This window comes from Marmota monax, unplaced genomic scaffold, assembly GCF_021218885.2.
Source record: "Marmota monax isolate L192 unplaced genomic scaffold, Marmota_monax_Labrador192_F-V1.1 WCK01_AAM20220418_F8-fsc00036, whole genome shotgun sequence".
NCBI lineage: Eukaryota > Metazoa > Chordata > Mammalia > Rodentia > Sciuridae > Marmota > Marmota monax.
The window spans coordinates 11,326,086-11,342,422 of record NW_026694491.1 but is presented as its reverse complement, the minus strand read 5'-3'; the positions used below and the strand labels follow the sequence as shown (position 1 = coordinate 11,342,422).

At 33.1% G+C, this 16,337-nt stretch overlaps 2 protein-coding genes across 6 annotated transcripts in view; one reads left to right on the top strand and one right to left on the bottom strand.

Moving 5' to 3' along the window:
- The window catches only part of LOC124075678 (centrosomal protein of 290 kDa), an 83,261-nt gene extending 68,830 nt beyond the window's left edge, over positions 1 to 14,431 (bottom strand). For 4 of the 5 annotated variants that reach the window (XM_046419229.2, XM_058571315.1, XM_058571316.1 and 1 more), the window contains exons 1-10: positions 14,084 to 14,273; positions 13,439 to 13,568; positions 13,223 to 13,300; positions 12,142 to 12,211; positions 11,816 to 11,862; positions 8,190 to 8,333; positions 4,614 to 4,667; positions 3,732 to 3,884; positions 3,045 to 3,227; positions 2,038 to 2,127 (exon numbers count right to left, since the gene is read on the bottom strand). In XM_046419229.2, the coding sequence (XP_046275185.1) occupies positions 2,038 to 2,127; positions 3,045 to 3,227; positions 3,732 to 3,884; positions 4,614 to 4,667; positions 8,190 to 8,333; positions 11,816 to 11,862; positions 12,142 to 12,211; positions 13,223 to 13,300; positions 13,439 to 13,540 (921 nt within the window). In that variant the 5' untranslated portion in view covers positions 13,541 to 13,568; positions 14,084 to 14,273. Of the gene's footprint in view, positions 1 to 2,037; positions 2,128 to 3,044; positions 3,228 to 3,731; positions 3,885 to 4,613; positions 4,668 to 8,189; positions 8,334 to 11,815; positions 11,863 to 12,141; positions 12,212 to 13,222; positions 13,301 to 13,438; positions 13,569 to 14,083; positions 14,274 to 14,300 lie in introns of those variants that run through there. The other variant, XM_058571314.1, reaches the window with a different exon arrangement.
- Positions 14,348 to 16,337, top strand: part of Tmtc3 (transmembrane O-mannosyltransferase targeting cadherins 3) — a 47,002-nt gene continuing 45,012 nt past the window's right edge. Inside the window, exon 1 of the mRNA XM_046419232.2 lies at positions 14,348 to 14,671. The gene's annotated coding sequence lies outside the window, so the exon portion shown is untranslated. The remainder of the gene's footprint in view (positions 14,672 to 16,337) is intronic.

Sequence of the window (16,337 nt, the reverse complement as noted above, 5' to 3'; positions counted from 1 at the left end):
AACTCAACTCATAATTCCTTCCTAAATCAGAACTTATATGTTCTTCCACATTATTACATAAGTTTTATACAACTTATCTATGAAATGAGCATTAAAATGCCACTGAGAAGAATAAACTATCTTAAAAGCAGTTTTTTTTTCTTAGAGGGATTGAATATCATAAAAATGTTTACGCTAAATCAATCTATACCTTTTATACATACCCAATAAAAAAGTAAGATTTTTTTTAAGAACTGAACAAGCTACTTCTAAATTTCATGTAAAAGTTGTTCATAAAAGTCTAAAAACAGAAAACCAATGAGAACAGCATTTATTTATACATGAAATAATTAAACAATAATTTTAGATAACAGGTGAAATTAATTTCATAAAAGAGAGTCCAAACAAATCTAAAATTCAATAGGAGTTTTTGTATGGTAAAAAATGGAACTATATTTCAGTATGAAATGAAATATTCAAAAAATTATGTTTCAGTAATAGGTCTGTGGAATCCATATTACAATCTTTATACCAAAATGAATTATATATGCTTTAAAGACTTAAATGCAAACAAGGAAACCAAAAGATACTAGGAAAAAAAGAAAAGAAATGAGAAAACAAGTACTTAGAAGCCTTTCTAATTATGACACAAAGGTCAAAAACCATTAGAAAAATCATAAATTTAACTAATTAATATTCAAGGAAATACCATTTCATTGAATAATTGTCACCACCTCAATAACATACTTGAGTAGTCTGTATATTCTAATCTTGCACCAAAGAAAGTTTAGTAATAAATTACTTCTAAGTAATACCAGCACATTTTTTTAAAAGAAGCTTCACATATTGTTGCATCCCATTTTTTTTTTTTACAAAAATAATTTGGCATAAAGTCTGTGAAAATTATGCAGCAAAATATTGTACTTCATATTAAAAAAAAATACTTAAGCCAATACATAAGCAACAAACTGGAGAAATGTACCTGCAATAAATATCACAATTACATATGGCAATTTATTTTACCAACTATACTTGTATATTTAAAAAATAAAATACATAGAAGGGTATTTATTAAAACACTGTAATTAACAGTAAAAATTGGAAACCACTTAAATGTTACACAAAAAGGAATCAATTATAAATACACATACGACAAAGAAAATTTAAACAGCCATTAAAAACAACAAAGCAATATTATATATACTGAGATAAAATAATTATTTAAAGATGTATTACATATTATCATATGATTTCCCCACCAAAAAATTAAATTTCGTAAAAAAACAAACTAGTTTTTCCAAGAATTGGTCAATTATAGTTCACAGACAAAATCTGATACGCCACTTGTTTTTGTAAAAAAGGTTTCACTGGAAAACAGTCTTATTCATGGATTTGTGTATCGTCTATGGTGGTTTTCACATGTTAACAGCAGTGTTCAGTTACAAACAGACTAGATGGACTTAAATATTTACTCTCTAGACCCTTACATAAAATTTAGTGACTCCTGATTGATTTTTCAGGCCTCACTTCCATTGCCACTGTTTTCATTTAAAATACTTATTATATATTATATGAGTTTCCTAGATGATAACCAATTCCCATTGCCAACAACATTTACATGATCCCTATTAAAAGCAATGACTCAAGAAGAGAGTTTTTAAAATAAGAATTACTCATTCAGTCATCTCATGTTTTTCAAATATATAACTATCAAAAATCCAGCTTCTGACATGGAAAGGCTGTGGAATTGGTTGAGATTGGAGGGTGGTAAGGAGAAAGAGGTGAATTTTGAAAAGGCTTCCCAAGTGACTCTGATAGATCTCTTCTCCTACTCTTAATCCCACTGATTAACCCTGACTTGAAAGCACTCACTCAATAACAAATGAGCTAGAAGACTATACAACTTTTCTGAGACTTATAACACCATCAATTAAAAAATAAATAAGTAAAAAACTTTAAAATTTTATTAACTTATAAGTCCTTTATACAAAAATAAAACTTAAATTTAAAACCTAAAATAGAAAATGAAAATGCTATTATATAAGTTGAGAAAAGCACCTTCCATTCTTCTACTTTTGCATTGACAGCTACCATGATTGGATCATCTTCTTCATTTTTTGCTTTCAGAAGATCTGTAAGTTCCTTCACCTAAAAGGTAACAATTATTTCAAGAAATGGTACTAATTGTTGTGACATAAATATATTTATTACATATGAATATTTATATATAATCAGATGTACCACATTACATAAGCTATTACTAGAGTAGCCCGTAACATATGACAGTTTCTGTATCTTTATACAGGTTGAGCAATACTAATCCAAAATTCTGAAATTTAAAAGGCTCCAAAATTATACACTTTTTGGCAATGATGGAATGCCACAACTGGAAGATTCATGCTGAACCTCATGTGATATATGTCAATTGAAAGGCAAGTACACTAAAAATATTGCCTAACGTTTTTGGGGTATGAAACATAAATACACTTAATATTTACATTTGGATCTTGTCTCCAAGGTTTCTCATATACACATTTCAAAATCTGAAAAAATTCAAAATCTGAAACACTTCTGTTAACAACCATTTCAGATAAGGGATACTCAACCTATAGTTGCACAATTTTCTTTAATTACTAGAGAATTGTATTTTTTAAACATTATTCTACTTTTTAAATAAGTTTAAGCCCTTATAAATAGTAAACAATATATTGATTTCTAATACATTTATATATATTTATATTGTATTCATTTTAAGATCTAAAGCTAAATGATATGACTTTCAAAAGTATCAAGGGAAAATCACCTATTAAGGTCTAAAATGCATAAACAGGACTGCCATCTATATATTTATTAAAGCATCACTTACATATTCCTAGATGGCAAGAATTACAAGATGTTTGTGAGGGAATTTCAAAACACGTATGGACAAGAATATCATGAGGACAACATATTACAATATTAAGAAGAGAGACAAAATTCACATCCTAGAAAGTTAAAGTGCTTCCAATAAACAGTAATGAAACAACATGAAGTTTTAAATAAACTATCTTGACAATAATTCTTACTTGAAGTCTATAATGATCATTTTCTTTTTTTAACTGGTCCATTATATTATCAGTCTGATGAACAATAGCTTTCATTCTGTTATATTCGTCGGTCATCTTTTCCATTTCCTGTACAGACTCTTCTAGGTTTTTTCTCATTTCTTGATTCTGAACTTCAATTTTCTCATTAGCTTCTGTTAAAGTCTAAAAAAGTTGGAGATATTATGATTTTATTTTTATTTTTTGGCAGTATTGGGGACCGAACCTAGGATCTTGCACATGCTGAGCAAGTGCTCTACCACTGAGCTATACCCCCAGCCCTAAGAGACACTATACTTTTCAAAAAAGTTTTAAATAAAGTCAAACTTAATCTAAGTTAAAATTAAATGGAGACATTAATAATGCACTGCACAAAAGAAAATTCTTTATGTACCTTTAGGATAAATTGACATTAATCAATTAAATTACATTAAACATCAAGAATATTGTACACAGGATTTCAATTGTTCCCAAAATAGAAGATAGGCTTATATAAAAAGAATGAATGAAGAATTGGAACTTCAAAGATGCAATTTATTTCATGATTTATAAGTACATGATGGCCAATTTATAATGAAGAATTACATGGAGGGCTAAATACTAGATTACATTATAGTGAAACTAAAGTTTATAAGAATAATTGCTTTAAACTGACTTTATTCATTTTACCTGAATTTCATCCAGATATTGGACAAGTTCATAGTTCTTTTTAGACAACTGTGATCGATAGTCACTGTCTTCTCCTCTTCTTGATAAAAGTGATTCTTTTTGTGAATCTATTTGTTTCTGGTAGTCAATAATATCCTGACGAAGCTGTTCATTCTGAAGGTAGATCAAAAACAACAGTCCTTTAAGAAATTATCCGAAACAACAAAACTATATCCTCTAAATATTGCTCTCAGAACATATCTTTAAATTTCCAAGGTTTTACCACCCTTAAAGCCTCACCTTTTTCTTTAGACGTTTGTTCTCCAGAAAAGGACAGGAAAAAGGTAATTAGGAATGAGAAAGGCAATATATAATTAAAAATAATAGACAGAAATTAAAGAAAGCAAAAATAAAGAAACTTTAGGAGATTTGAGCACATTATTTTGGATAACCAAAGAAAGTAAGAATATTAACTATCAAATGAAATGAAATATTTTGATTATGCTACTACATTAAGAATAAGCAATATACAAACATTATTTGGCTCAGAAGAACCAAATAATAATTAGAATTTACAAAACTTTGTGAGAACAAAAATTATTAAAAAATGCTGAATAAAATAAGAGCAATAAGAACAGAAATCCACTCCTATATTCAATTAGCAAATTAGCAAAGAATGGATTATTGAATAGAAAGCAAGATTTTCAACACAGATAGAGATGAAAGACCTCATGTTTTGATTTATCTTCTAGTTCCTTGACACAAAATGGTATCATAAAATCAACCAATTCAAAAGCATAAGTTATTTGGAAGATTCCATTTCTGCTTACAATATAAATTTATGTAAACTTTTTTTTAACAAGTATCTTTATTGAACCACCACAACTAAAATTTTTTACCAACCTCTCTTCTTAATTTGCTGTTTTCGTTTTCTGCCTCCTCATTTCGAAGAGCCAACTAAAATGGTAAAAAAAAAAAAAACCAAATATGATAAAATTCAACAGCAATTTAATACAAAAACAAGTTTTTTTGGTTTGTCAATCTAAATTCTAAATCCTTTCCAATAAAGTAAAAAAACATTTAACTATAAGAACTTCAAATCAACGTAACACAAATAAGACAAAAATCTATTCAAACTAAGGATTAGAAAGGACAAGGAAGACTCAGGTTAAAAGATTTAAAAAAACCCATGCAAACTTAAAAACTAACCAGAACAAACAAAAAAATATAAATTAGTAAATAAATTAAAATTTTTAAATAATTATTCTCCTTATTTCTTCCCCATTCCCAAAAAAATCTCTAATAAAATGAGTGGTTTTCTGCCAAAGATCATTATATTTTACTATTCTTCATGTCATTCATAGCTAGAAAACTCTTTGCTTCTAATTACTTAGAAATATATGTCAATGCATATAATAGTTAAATGAAGCAACCTGATATTAGACTGGCCTAGGCTGATATCTCTTGCCCATCAATTTCTAATGAAATGTGCACAAGGCATTTAACCTCTTAAAATCAGTTTTTTCATTTCATATGCTGACATAAGAACTAAATAAGAAAAAAAAAAAGAACTAAATAAGATAAAGTCCCTTAATATAATACTCAGTAAATAGAATTTTAAAATAATATGTATGTATCTATAGAGTTGTCTTCTTCATATCCAAATGATTTTACTTTTGACTGTTTTGTTTTCTCAAATAAGCAAATATTATTATAATTACCATGATATTTTATCACCTACTCTTCAATAAACAATCTGATACTTTACTTTTCTATTTTCTCCTTCTTGAGAAGACAGAATGATAACGTTGTACAACCACATTTGAAAATCTACAGTAAAGAATCAAATGCAGTGTGTGATACTTAATGGAACCTTGGATACTGACAGGTAGGCGGGGGTGCTATGAGAGAGAGATATTATTGGTCAAAAGAGGAAATTTGATTATGTACTAAATTATAATACAGAATCAATATTAAATTTCCCAAGTATGATAATTATACTGTGGTTATGCAGAATATCCTTTTTAACAGAGACATGCTGAAATGTTTTAAGTTTGAAGTTTCTACAATTAACTCTCATATAGCTCAGCAGAAAAAACAAGGCAGTGAAAGAGAAGTATTTCTGTGTGTAAAAAGATAATGAAAGAAAGATAAAGCTAATGTTCAGAGTTATCAACTGGTGAATCTATATGTGGGGACTATGGATGTTTATTGTTTTTCTTACAATCTTCATGAAGGTCTGACATTTTTCAAAATAAAAAATTTAAAGAAAGTTCATAATAAAATGCAAAGCACAATTCAGATCTTAGAAGTCTGCCTATTATTATTATCCGTTTATTTTCATCTGAAAATTAAGAAATAAACTATTGTATTCTGAATTGGAAAATTTTAACAAGAGAGAAGTCAAGAACTTAATAATAAAGTATTAATGTTACTGATGTTTTTTTCCCCTCGGCCTCTCAAATGTCACACTCTTAATGGGATTTCCTTCAAAGTATCTATTCCTCTTTCATTGCTTTATTAGGCATTTCTGAAATCCATCCTATAATCACTTTTCTGGCTTTGTTAGTATCTGTACTGATGAAAAATAAATCCTCATCATCTGCCAAATGTCTCTTGTGAATTCCAGATCCACAAGTATCCTTTTTGAATATGAGCTCAAACTCAAACACATATAAAACTAAAATAATAATCTTGGCCAGGCAAGTGGTGTACACTTGCAATCCCACAGAGGGATTACTTGAGAGGCTCAGGCAAGAGAATCAAATGTTACAGGCCAGCCTCAGTGACTTAGTGAGATACTGTCTGAAAACAAAAAAATAAAAAGAGTTGGGGATGTAGCTCATTGGCAAAGTATCCCTGGGGTCAATCTCCAGTATAAAAAAAATCTCCAAACTCCTTTTGTGTCTCTTCTTAGTAAAAGGAACTATCTACCTACCTATCCAGTAGCCTAACACATAAAAACAGGCAGTCTGTCCCATTTATCCATCTTTTCCCACCATCACTCACCATGTGCAATTACATCTACTTCTCTCAAATATGTCTATGCATCTTAATCCCATCAGCCATTATCTTAATTAAGCCATCATTAGCATCTGCCTGAATCAACACAAATTTCTCCTTACTAGTTTTGGCCGTCTTCAATTTACTCTCCACAAAGCAGAGCAAACTTTAATAGACCTGATCTTGATATGGTGTTCAAAAATTTTCCTTCGAGTACTTTTAGAAAAGATAAACAAATTCCTTAGGAACTGGCCCTTACTTCTTCAGAGGGCTCTTGAGTATTAAAATTAGGAAGGTGGGATAATACAGTGGACAAAAGCACAGACACTTGAGTAGGACTGTCTAGATTCAAATCCTGGCTTTATCATTTATTGGCTCTGTAACCACGGGCAATTACTTAACCTTTATGTATCTCTTAATTTCTTTATTGGTAACATGGTAGAAATGATATCATACGAGATAAATTATCAAATGAAGAATAATGAATAATGCATTATATGAATTAACATAATAATTCATAATTAATGAATTGATGTATATAAAGTACATGGCACATAGTTAAGACTCTATTGAAGCTGTTTTATCTATATTCAAGCCAAAATGAACAATTGTAGTTCCAGAACATATTACATACCTTATATCTAGGTCTCAAAAAATGCTGTATTTTCTACACCAGAATGCTTATTCCTGTTGCCACATTAATTCCTACTTCAGGTCTCATATCACTTCCCAAATCTCAACACTGAGTGACAAATCCCTCCAGAGAGTATCCCAGAGTATTTTTTTTTACTTTAAATATTTCCCTATGGTATTTTTATTATTGATTGTGAAAATCTTTGAGAATTAGACAATAGTAACTCACTGTACTCTAGTAATTAGCAGTCTTTGCTATGCTGTAAATACTTAATAAAACTGAATGAATGGTTAAGGGCAAAGTAGAAACTGCCAAAGAAACCCAGTGCCTGTTAATTTTTCACACACAACTTCAAGATAAAAGCATCCATTTCATAAATATAATTCTAATGTCCTCAGAAATATGTGCCTCCAAATATAAAGAATTAATCCTCAAAGTCACTAAAGTGCCTGGTATGTATGTGTATGTATACATATACACACACTTTTTTTTCTTCTTTTGGTACTGGGGATTTAATCCAGGACACTTGACCACTGGGCTACATGACCAGACCTATTTATTTATTTGTTTGTTTATTTATTTTTGAGCCAGTGTCTTGTTAAGTTGCTGAGGATGGCCTCAAATTTACAGTTATCTTGCCTCGGCTTCTGAAGGCTCTTGGATAACAGGGATGTATTACTGCACCCAGCTTCCATTACATGTTAAAGATACAATGACAAAATGAATAATGATATAAAACCTTAGAGACAGTATTATCAATATTTTTAAAAAGCAAAACCAGATGTTCTATACAGACATCTTAACTTGAACAGTTAAGATTCACTGAAAAAAACATGCCTTACTTGTTCATTAACTTTCTTCTCTTTTTCCAATTCCTTTTCCATGTCCTCCAATTCCCTATCTTTTTGTTCCAATTGTTTTTCAAGTTGGCGAATTTCATCACGTAAAAATCGAGTGTCCCGTCCACCTGCAGACTGCTGAGCCATCTTAAAGTAATAAACCAAATGCTTAAATTAATTGCATTATATTTGGGTGTTCAAGTCCATCAACGAGGAAATAATTATCCTGATTTAAAATTTCCATTATGCTTCAGTACCATACATTTAGAATAACATTATTTAAGGACTAATTTTTTATTGTATTTTTCAAATTTTTTTATTCTAATTTGTTATATATGAGAGCAGAATGCATTACAATTCGTAATACATATATAGAGCACAATTTTTCATATCTCTGGTTGTATACAAAGTATATTCACACCATTCATGTCTTTATGCATGTACTTAGGGTAATGATATCCATCTCATGCCACCATCTCTTTTACCCCCATTTCCCCTCCTACCTCTTTGCCCTATCTAGAGTTCTTCTAATACTCTCATGCTCTTGCTCCCAACCCCATTGTAAATAAGCCTCCTTATATCAGAGAAACCATTAGCATTATATTCTCCCAACTCCATCCATTTACCTGAAAATGCCAGGATTTTATTCTCTTTTATTGCTGAGTAATATACCATTATGTATATATACCACATTTTCTTTATCCATTCATCTACTGAAGGGCATCTAGGTTGGTTCCACAGTTTTGTTATTGTGAATTATGCTGCTATAAACATTGATGTGGCTGTGTACCCTGTAGTATGCTGTTTTTAAGTCCTTTGGGTATAGACTGAGGAGTGGAATAGCTGAGTCAAATAGTGGTTCCATTCCCAGCTTTCCAAAGAATCTCCATACTGCTTTCCATATTGGTTGCACCAATTTGCACTCCCACCAGCAATGTATGAGTGTGCCTTTCCCCCCCATCCTCGCCAACACTTATTGTTGTTTAACTTCATAATAGCTGCCATTCTGACAGGAGTGAGATGAAATCTTAAGAGTAGTTTTGATTTGCATTTCTCTAATTGTTAGAGATGTTGAACATTTTTTCATATATTTTTGATTGACTGTATATCTCCTTCTGAGAGGTGTCTGTTCAGTTCCTTGGCCCACTTATTGATTGGGCTATTTGTTTTTTTGGTGTTTAGCTTTTTGAGTTCTTTATATTCCCTAGAGATTAGTGCACTATCTGATATGTGAATGGTAAAAATTTGCTCCCAAGATGTAGGCTCTTTATTCACCTCACTGACTGTTTCTTTTGCTGAAAAAAAAAAAAGCTTTTTATTCTGAATCCATCCCATTTATTCTTTTTTTTTTTAAACATCCCATTTATTCTTAATTTTAATTCTTGCTCTACAGGAGTCTTATTAAGGAAGTTGGGGCCTAATCCAACATGATGTCAATATGGGCCTACTTTTTTTTCTAATAGGCGCAGTGTCTCTTATTTAATTCCTAGGTCTTGAGGACCATTTTTTGAAGTCACTAACTTATTTACTCTGTGGTTCATGGGCAGACAACCCTTTAAGCACATCCTGAACCACTAAGCCACTAAGAAAGGACTCTTAATTTAATTACTTAAGAGTCTGTTACAGCTACTAAAGCACAGGCAACAGACTAAACTACAAAGGCATAGAATGTAGGCAATGAATTATCAAGACATCTTCTAAGCCTTAGAGATCTGAAACCAGGCTCCACTCTTCCTGCACATCTTAGGGCTCCTGACTTGCCCCCTCTCTCATACCTGGAGTATTTAGATCAGAACTGTTATCTGCACTGTCTGGTTCAGCAGTCTCTACCTACATTTGGCTAGTGAGCATTTGAAACTCAGCTGTGCACAACTAAAGAACTGAATTTTTAATTTTAAGTTTAACAAACATAAATGTAAATACATACAAGTGGTATATCCTAACGTACTGGACAACCAGATTTAGGTTAGCTTTAAAAACCTGCAGTAAACCAAATCCAGTTTGACTGATATTTCTGTTAATTTTAGGTCTTGGCCCAAAACATCAAAATCACTGGTTATCTAGCCTGTCCCATTTTTGCTTCTTCAACATATACTTTTGCCATCTCTCTCCCATCACCAAATTTTTCTTTCTTCCTCTCCCTCAAAAAGTTTTCCACTAAGGTTTCACTCAAGAAAAATTAATATTTTACATCTTCTGTTTCTTTACAGAATCCTCTTTTCCACCTGTTTATCTTACTGTGATTTGCTTCTCTTAGGATATTAATTTCTTTGGAACTCTTCTCACAGGAAGTTGCTCTTTCTTTCAAGAACAGATGTTGGTATTTTCCTAAATTTATGCTATCCTGCAACTAATTTCCATGTTATCATCCCTAACATTCCTCCACCATCCTGTAAAAACTCCAGCTGCTTTAGATGTCACAAGATACTATTCCATCTCTACATACTCACAATAGCAGCAAGCCATCACTTTCCCAGTTGCTCCTTAAAATTCACTGGAATTTTATGTATGAGTTAGTTCATACTCTCCCATCAAAAGCTGACCTAAGCAATTTACATATTCACATAAGTTTGACCAGTCTTTTCTTTTTTAAAACTTGTTTCTTGAATTCAGTCTGCCATACCTACAACAAATCCTTGTCTAAGCAGGAACATTTTCTCAATTATCCCCAACAGACCTGTCCTTTGACCTCAAAGGACTCTATAATCCCTTGAATTTATTTCCCCTTTCCTATCTCTTGTCTTCCCTGCCCCAACCCCAATCTTGCCTTCATTATCTATTAGCTATGCTTTCATAATTATTACTTCAACCACTTTCCTACCAAGATCTTCAAATATCCTACCCTTCTATTCTTTAACAGACTCTATGTAAATATAGGAACAGAATCAATCCAATTTCATAAATCATTTATTATGTAAATATTTATTGAAAATGCTTGGCATTTTCCCAGGACATACTGCAAGAAATAAAAAATAACTAATCCAAGGTCACAGAGTTAAACAAAAAGAATCAGAACTACAACCCACTCCAGATCCCTCATTCTCCAGTCCTTTCTCCACTATATGTCATGCTTCATCTGTCATCCTTATAATTTGAACATACCATCTTCCACTCTTATTTTTGCAGATGATCTCATCTACAATCTCTCAACTTCTAAAAAATAAACCTACAAACATAAGACCTTCTGTGTACATCCACTCTTCCTTCCCTCCTAATACAAAGGAAGAGGGTCTTCCTCCTTTCCAAGTCAGTCCTTTGTACCTTCTCAGGAACCTCAACATATTTAGTTCTTCAACAATATGTTCATATTTTAGCACTTAGCTTTGTCAAAAGTGACTTCTACCATATCCTTTTGTCACTGTTCCTCAAACCTTCACATCCTCCCCTTTACTTCAATTACTAGTAATCTTCTGGAGTATTCTATAAACTATAAGCTCCATCTAACTCTTAAGTATATTTATATTATCATAATTGGGTATTTAATTCACAGCACATAAGTATTTATTACACTGAACAAACAACTGAGTACAATGTCAACTTCTTGATTTTTCTTAGGAAATAATAATCAAAAAATATTAAAATAATACAGTTAATGACAACTACTCCTTAGGAAATAAAAAAGGACTTACCTCCAATTCATTTTCCAGTTTCATTACTTTTGTTTTTAATTGATTTTCTATTAAAAAAAAAAGGCAAATGGTTCACCTGGTTAGATTTACCTCAAAACAAATTTTGAAATGCATTTCAATAAAACAATAAGATTATTTAAAAATATTACATTATAACAAGATTATGTAAAAGTAATCATTATATACCATATCCACAAAATAGATCTAGAAATGTCTTCAAACAAATTTAATTTACCTATTTCCTAGAATATATTAAATTTGATTTTCTACTGTTCAACAAATAAATAGAATGGTTAACACAATAAAGTTTTTCTCAAGACACTTACCAAATTTTGCTTGTTCTTCTCCAGCTTTTTCAACTTCTTCCAAAGCTAACTCTACTTCTTGAGCTTTCATCTAAATATTAAAAGAAAAATAAAGTTACTTGAATATACTTTTATACTAAAGTGTAAGTGTTAAAAATAAAAATTGTCTTATTTGCTATCCTAATTCTTAGTGCCTGCAATGGCTGGCTCATGGAAACAGTCAATAAATGTTATTTGAATGAATAAATGAATGATTTTCTACCCTAAGGTTATAATGCATAGAGCTGCAACAGTTTGAAGCGTCTTTGATTCTTCTTTTCCCCTCAACTCTTAAATGCAAGATTAAAACTTCTTCCTTTGAGATGTTTTTCACAACTATTTTGTCTATTCAATTGTTTCTATTCTAGTTCACAAATTTATGTCTGAACTCCTTCATGATGTTATAGCTGTTCAGTTCCAATTCCCTTCATTTTCTCTTATATAACAGCCAATTTTTCTTTTCTAAGGCATATTTTTGTATCTTCTCAATTATGGTTTTAAAGCCTTCCTTGCCAGTAGCATACAGTACACCTTTAAGACCCTTAATAACCTATCCCAAACTGTCCATACAACATCTGCTACAACCTGCTACAAACTTCCTGCACCTGTTTCCTCAAATAAAAACATATTTCCTATTCTAACATTTACTTATAACCACCAGCTTTAGAATCCTCTTAGCATCTCACCACTGCCTTTCACTTATCTAAAACTACTCCTTAGTCTTCATCATTTTACCAAATCTTCTGATACAACTTAAATCACCATTCCTCCCAACAAATCCCCACAACACTCAATGTCTGCATTTCTCACTTGGACTTCAAGATATATGTCCATATGTTATTTTTAAACATTCCTATTCCGTTTCCCTAACACATTCTTTTAGGAAATTTAGAGTAAAAAATTGCTCTTTTATACAAAATTCTCAATTCACATTTGTTAACTCATTTTTGAGTGTTGCTCTAGATATTACTAAGTTATTTCATAGAGATTACCTTACGTAAGAACAGACACTGAAATTTCTTCTAAGAGTCAAAGTTACTATTAAAATATACTGCATACAAACCTTCATTAATGATTGAGTAATTCTGAAAAGATGTATCACATTTTCTTGATTTTCATTTTTTAGGTCATTTACTTCAACCTAAGCAAACAGAAAAGCAACTATTTTACAACCTTTAAGCAAAATATAAGAACTCTTCCAATTTAGCATTCAATGATTTCAGAGGCAACTTAAGTTTATCACAATTGTCTATCTCTGTATCATTTATTTATTAACCACCTTGGATAAGGAAATCAATAAATTGTCTGCCAGTTCTTCTTGACGAGGCAGGTCATCTGGGTCAATTTTTATTATTTCTTTCCAGTTTATATTAGGTGACATCTTGAATCCTTTTACTGTGCTCCACTACCTGTAATAAAACAGGTGCGAATTAGCATTTTCCAGGTAAAAGGCAATATTGTGTTTACGGTATAAATGTAACTCTACAATGCTTTAGCAAAAAGCTATAAGGCTCTTTCATCGTAAAACATACAAGTATGCAAAGCAGCCTTGACCAAAATGATAGCTTTCCGCACCGGCTAAATAAAACATAACTTCTTTGATAAAGCTAATCTAGGTCAGAACAATCTGAGTCCTCTTCTCCACGACCCCAACACCAAAGCTTGTGAGCACCCGATGGTGTTTGGAAGGATGAAAATGATCCCTGATTCTGAGAAGCAGGAACCCAGGGTTTTAAAAAGTGCTCAAATGCGCAAATAAATAACTGAAATGAGTGAAGCTGTGCCACAGAAACGAAATGAGGCAAGAAGGCTGGATTGCAAACCAGAGGATAGAAGGGGCGGGGTGGTGGCCAGGCTATTGCGTGGGATCTCAAGCTAAAGAAGCCGCTTGCGAAGAGACTACCGCTTAGGAGGCTCCACCCACCTAGACCAAGCTTGGCAACCAGGTATAGTTCCTCATCCACCGCACCCACCACGACGGGCCCCGCCGCGGCCCGTGGTGGCTCCTTTTCGCCGTCCCACGAGGACTTTAGGTCCCGCCAACTGGTAGCGAGCAAGATAACGCGGCGGCGGCTGCTAAGCGACACCATTCCCCACCCACCCAAGGCCGGAACAAGGCCCCGGATGCATGGAGAGCCTACATTTTACGACGGTGGATGATGCTTTACGCTTAGTCTTCACGCCCCGCTCCTGGACTCGGGGTTGAGGACGAGGAATTTGACTGGAGTGAGACTCGAGCTTCCAGAGTGCAGTTCTACCTTGCGACAGTGCATGCTGGGAAGTGAAGTCACTGAGAGGAGAAGATAGGGAGTTCCCGGCGTGCAATGCGGAAGGCTGCGACGGTACTGGGGAGACGAGGGAAAGACCGAGAGGCGGGAGGCGCGGTGGCTGAGGTGTGTCCTCGCTGGTGGCCTGAAGGAGGTAGAAAATGACTATGTCTTCGATGGCGTCAATCGCTGGGCCGCTCTTCTTGAGATTTCCCTAAGCTGTCCCCTGGTGGATCCGCTCCCAGGTGAGGTCGGGTTGTGGGTCAGTGGCTAGGGAGGAGCTGAGGGCTGCAATCCCGGGTTAGAGAAGCCCCAACCCTTGGGGCTGAAGGGCCTGACCCGGTTCTGGAGAGGTGGGAAGGCACCACCTTCTTTTTAAGCGCGTGCAAGGGGCGCCCAGGGTAGTGTCTCCTGTAAAAAACGGGTGGGAAAAGTTTTAGCTGCATTTAATATGGGATCTGCCGTGATGCGTTGAAGTAAGGGCTGCGCAGCGATCATGGTTTAGGGCGAGTGAAGAATTCAGAGGACGACGCATCCTCGACTCCACCGGTCTTATCCCGGAGTACCGTTGCCTTCAAGGATTGAGGGGCTTCACGGAATGAAGACTGAAAAAGTAGTACGAGTGAAGGTTCTAGAAAGGAAAGGTAGTACTTATTTGGGCCACTGTGGGAGCTGGAAAGAGAAAGGCCCCCAAGATTCACCAGGACTGCTGCTGTCTCTTGGCTTGGTTCTTGAGGATGAAAGCGCCTTCTCAGGTGTTTAACAATCTTACTTGTCCAAATTTTGATCATCTTGCTGCTTTCAACTATTCTGGAATATGATAAACAAGTAGGCAACTTTTCCTAGGAAGCTGAAGGCATGAAATCTAAGTGGCATTTCTAATTGTGTCTACCAATGTTTTTCCTTTCCATGTTTTTTAAAGCACATTTTTATGCTATAAATGACAGTAAATATTCCTTTCAAAAGTGGATAATAGATTGTCTCTAAACCGCGTGTTTGGGTAAAACAAAAACAGCTCAGGAGAAAATAAAAACATACCAATTTTGTGAAATAAATTTTTAAAATATTTATCAGATTTGTAGGAATTATTATGTATTTACTTTTATGAAAGATTTTGTCAAATATATCATTTATTCTTTGAAACAGTCCAGTAAAATTGGTGTTTACATTGTTCTCACTTTTCATCTAAATTAAGAAATTGAAGCTTAGAAAGGTTAATTCTCTGCTGTGACTTAAAAAATGTAATTGAGTACAGATCTTTCTGGCTAGAGGAATGACATACCCCCGCCTCAGACATTCTGGAGAGCAATATTTGTGTACTTGCTCTTTAGTTTTGCTGCTTTATTAAATATTATTCTCATTTTTTAACTTTCTTGCTCAAGAAATTGAATTGAGTTCTTGAAACTTAAATAAGTATCTTTGTAATTTGGCAGAGATCAAAGTCAGTATTTATCGATCATATGTAATGTCATGTATGTATTTACTACTGCATATTTCATATTAGGAATTTGTTATTTTTACAGCAGCACTTTGCTTTTATTTTCATTTATTTTCTTTTTACTCATGTATTAGTTTTGTTTGTATTGGTCTTTTCTACCTTGCTTCCCTCACTTTCTCCTTAGTATTTATGTTCTCAACAACTCATATTGCCTGGTCTAATGGTAAGTTTTATTCTTATTTTTTTAGAAATGAGAATAGGTTCAGAGAAATTCAGTAATTTCCTAATAATGAATGAAGCTAAGATTGTAAATCTCAATGGCATTCAACTAAGAGCAAAGTCTTTCTTAAGTTTAATTCTTTAACTCATCCTAATATTTTTGAGTTTGTACACTGCACTACAGGGATACAGCAGTAATTAATTTTTCTGTGGTCTAGGTTCTTATGCTTTGTAATGTGTATCTAACTGTAAAT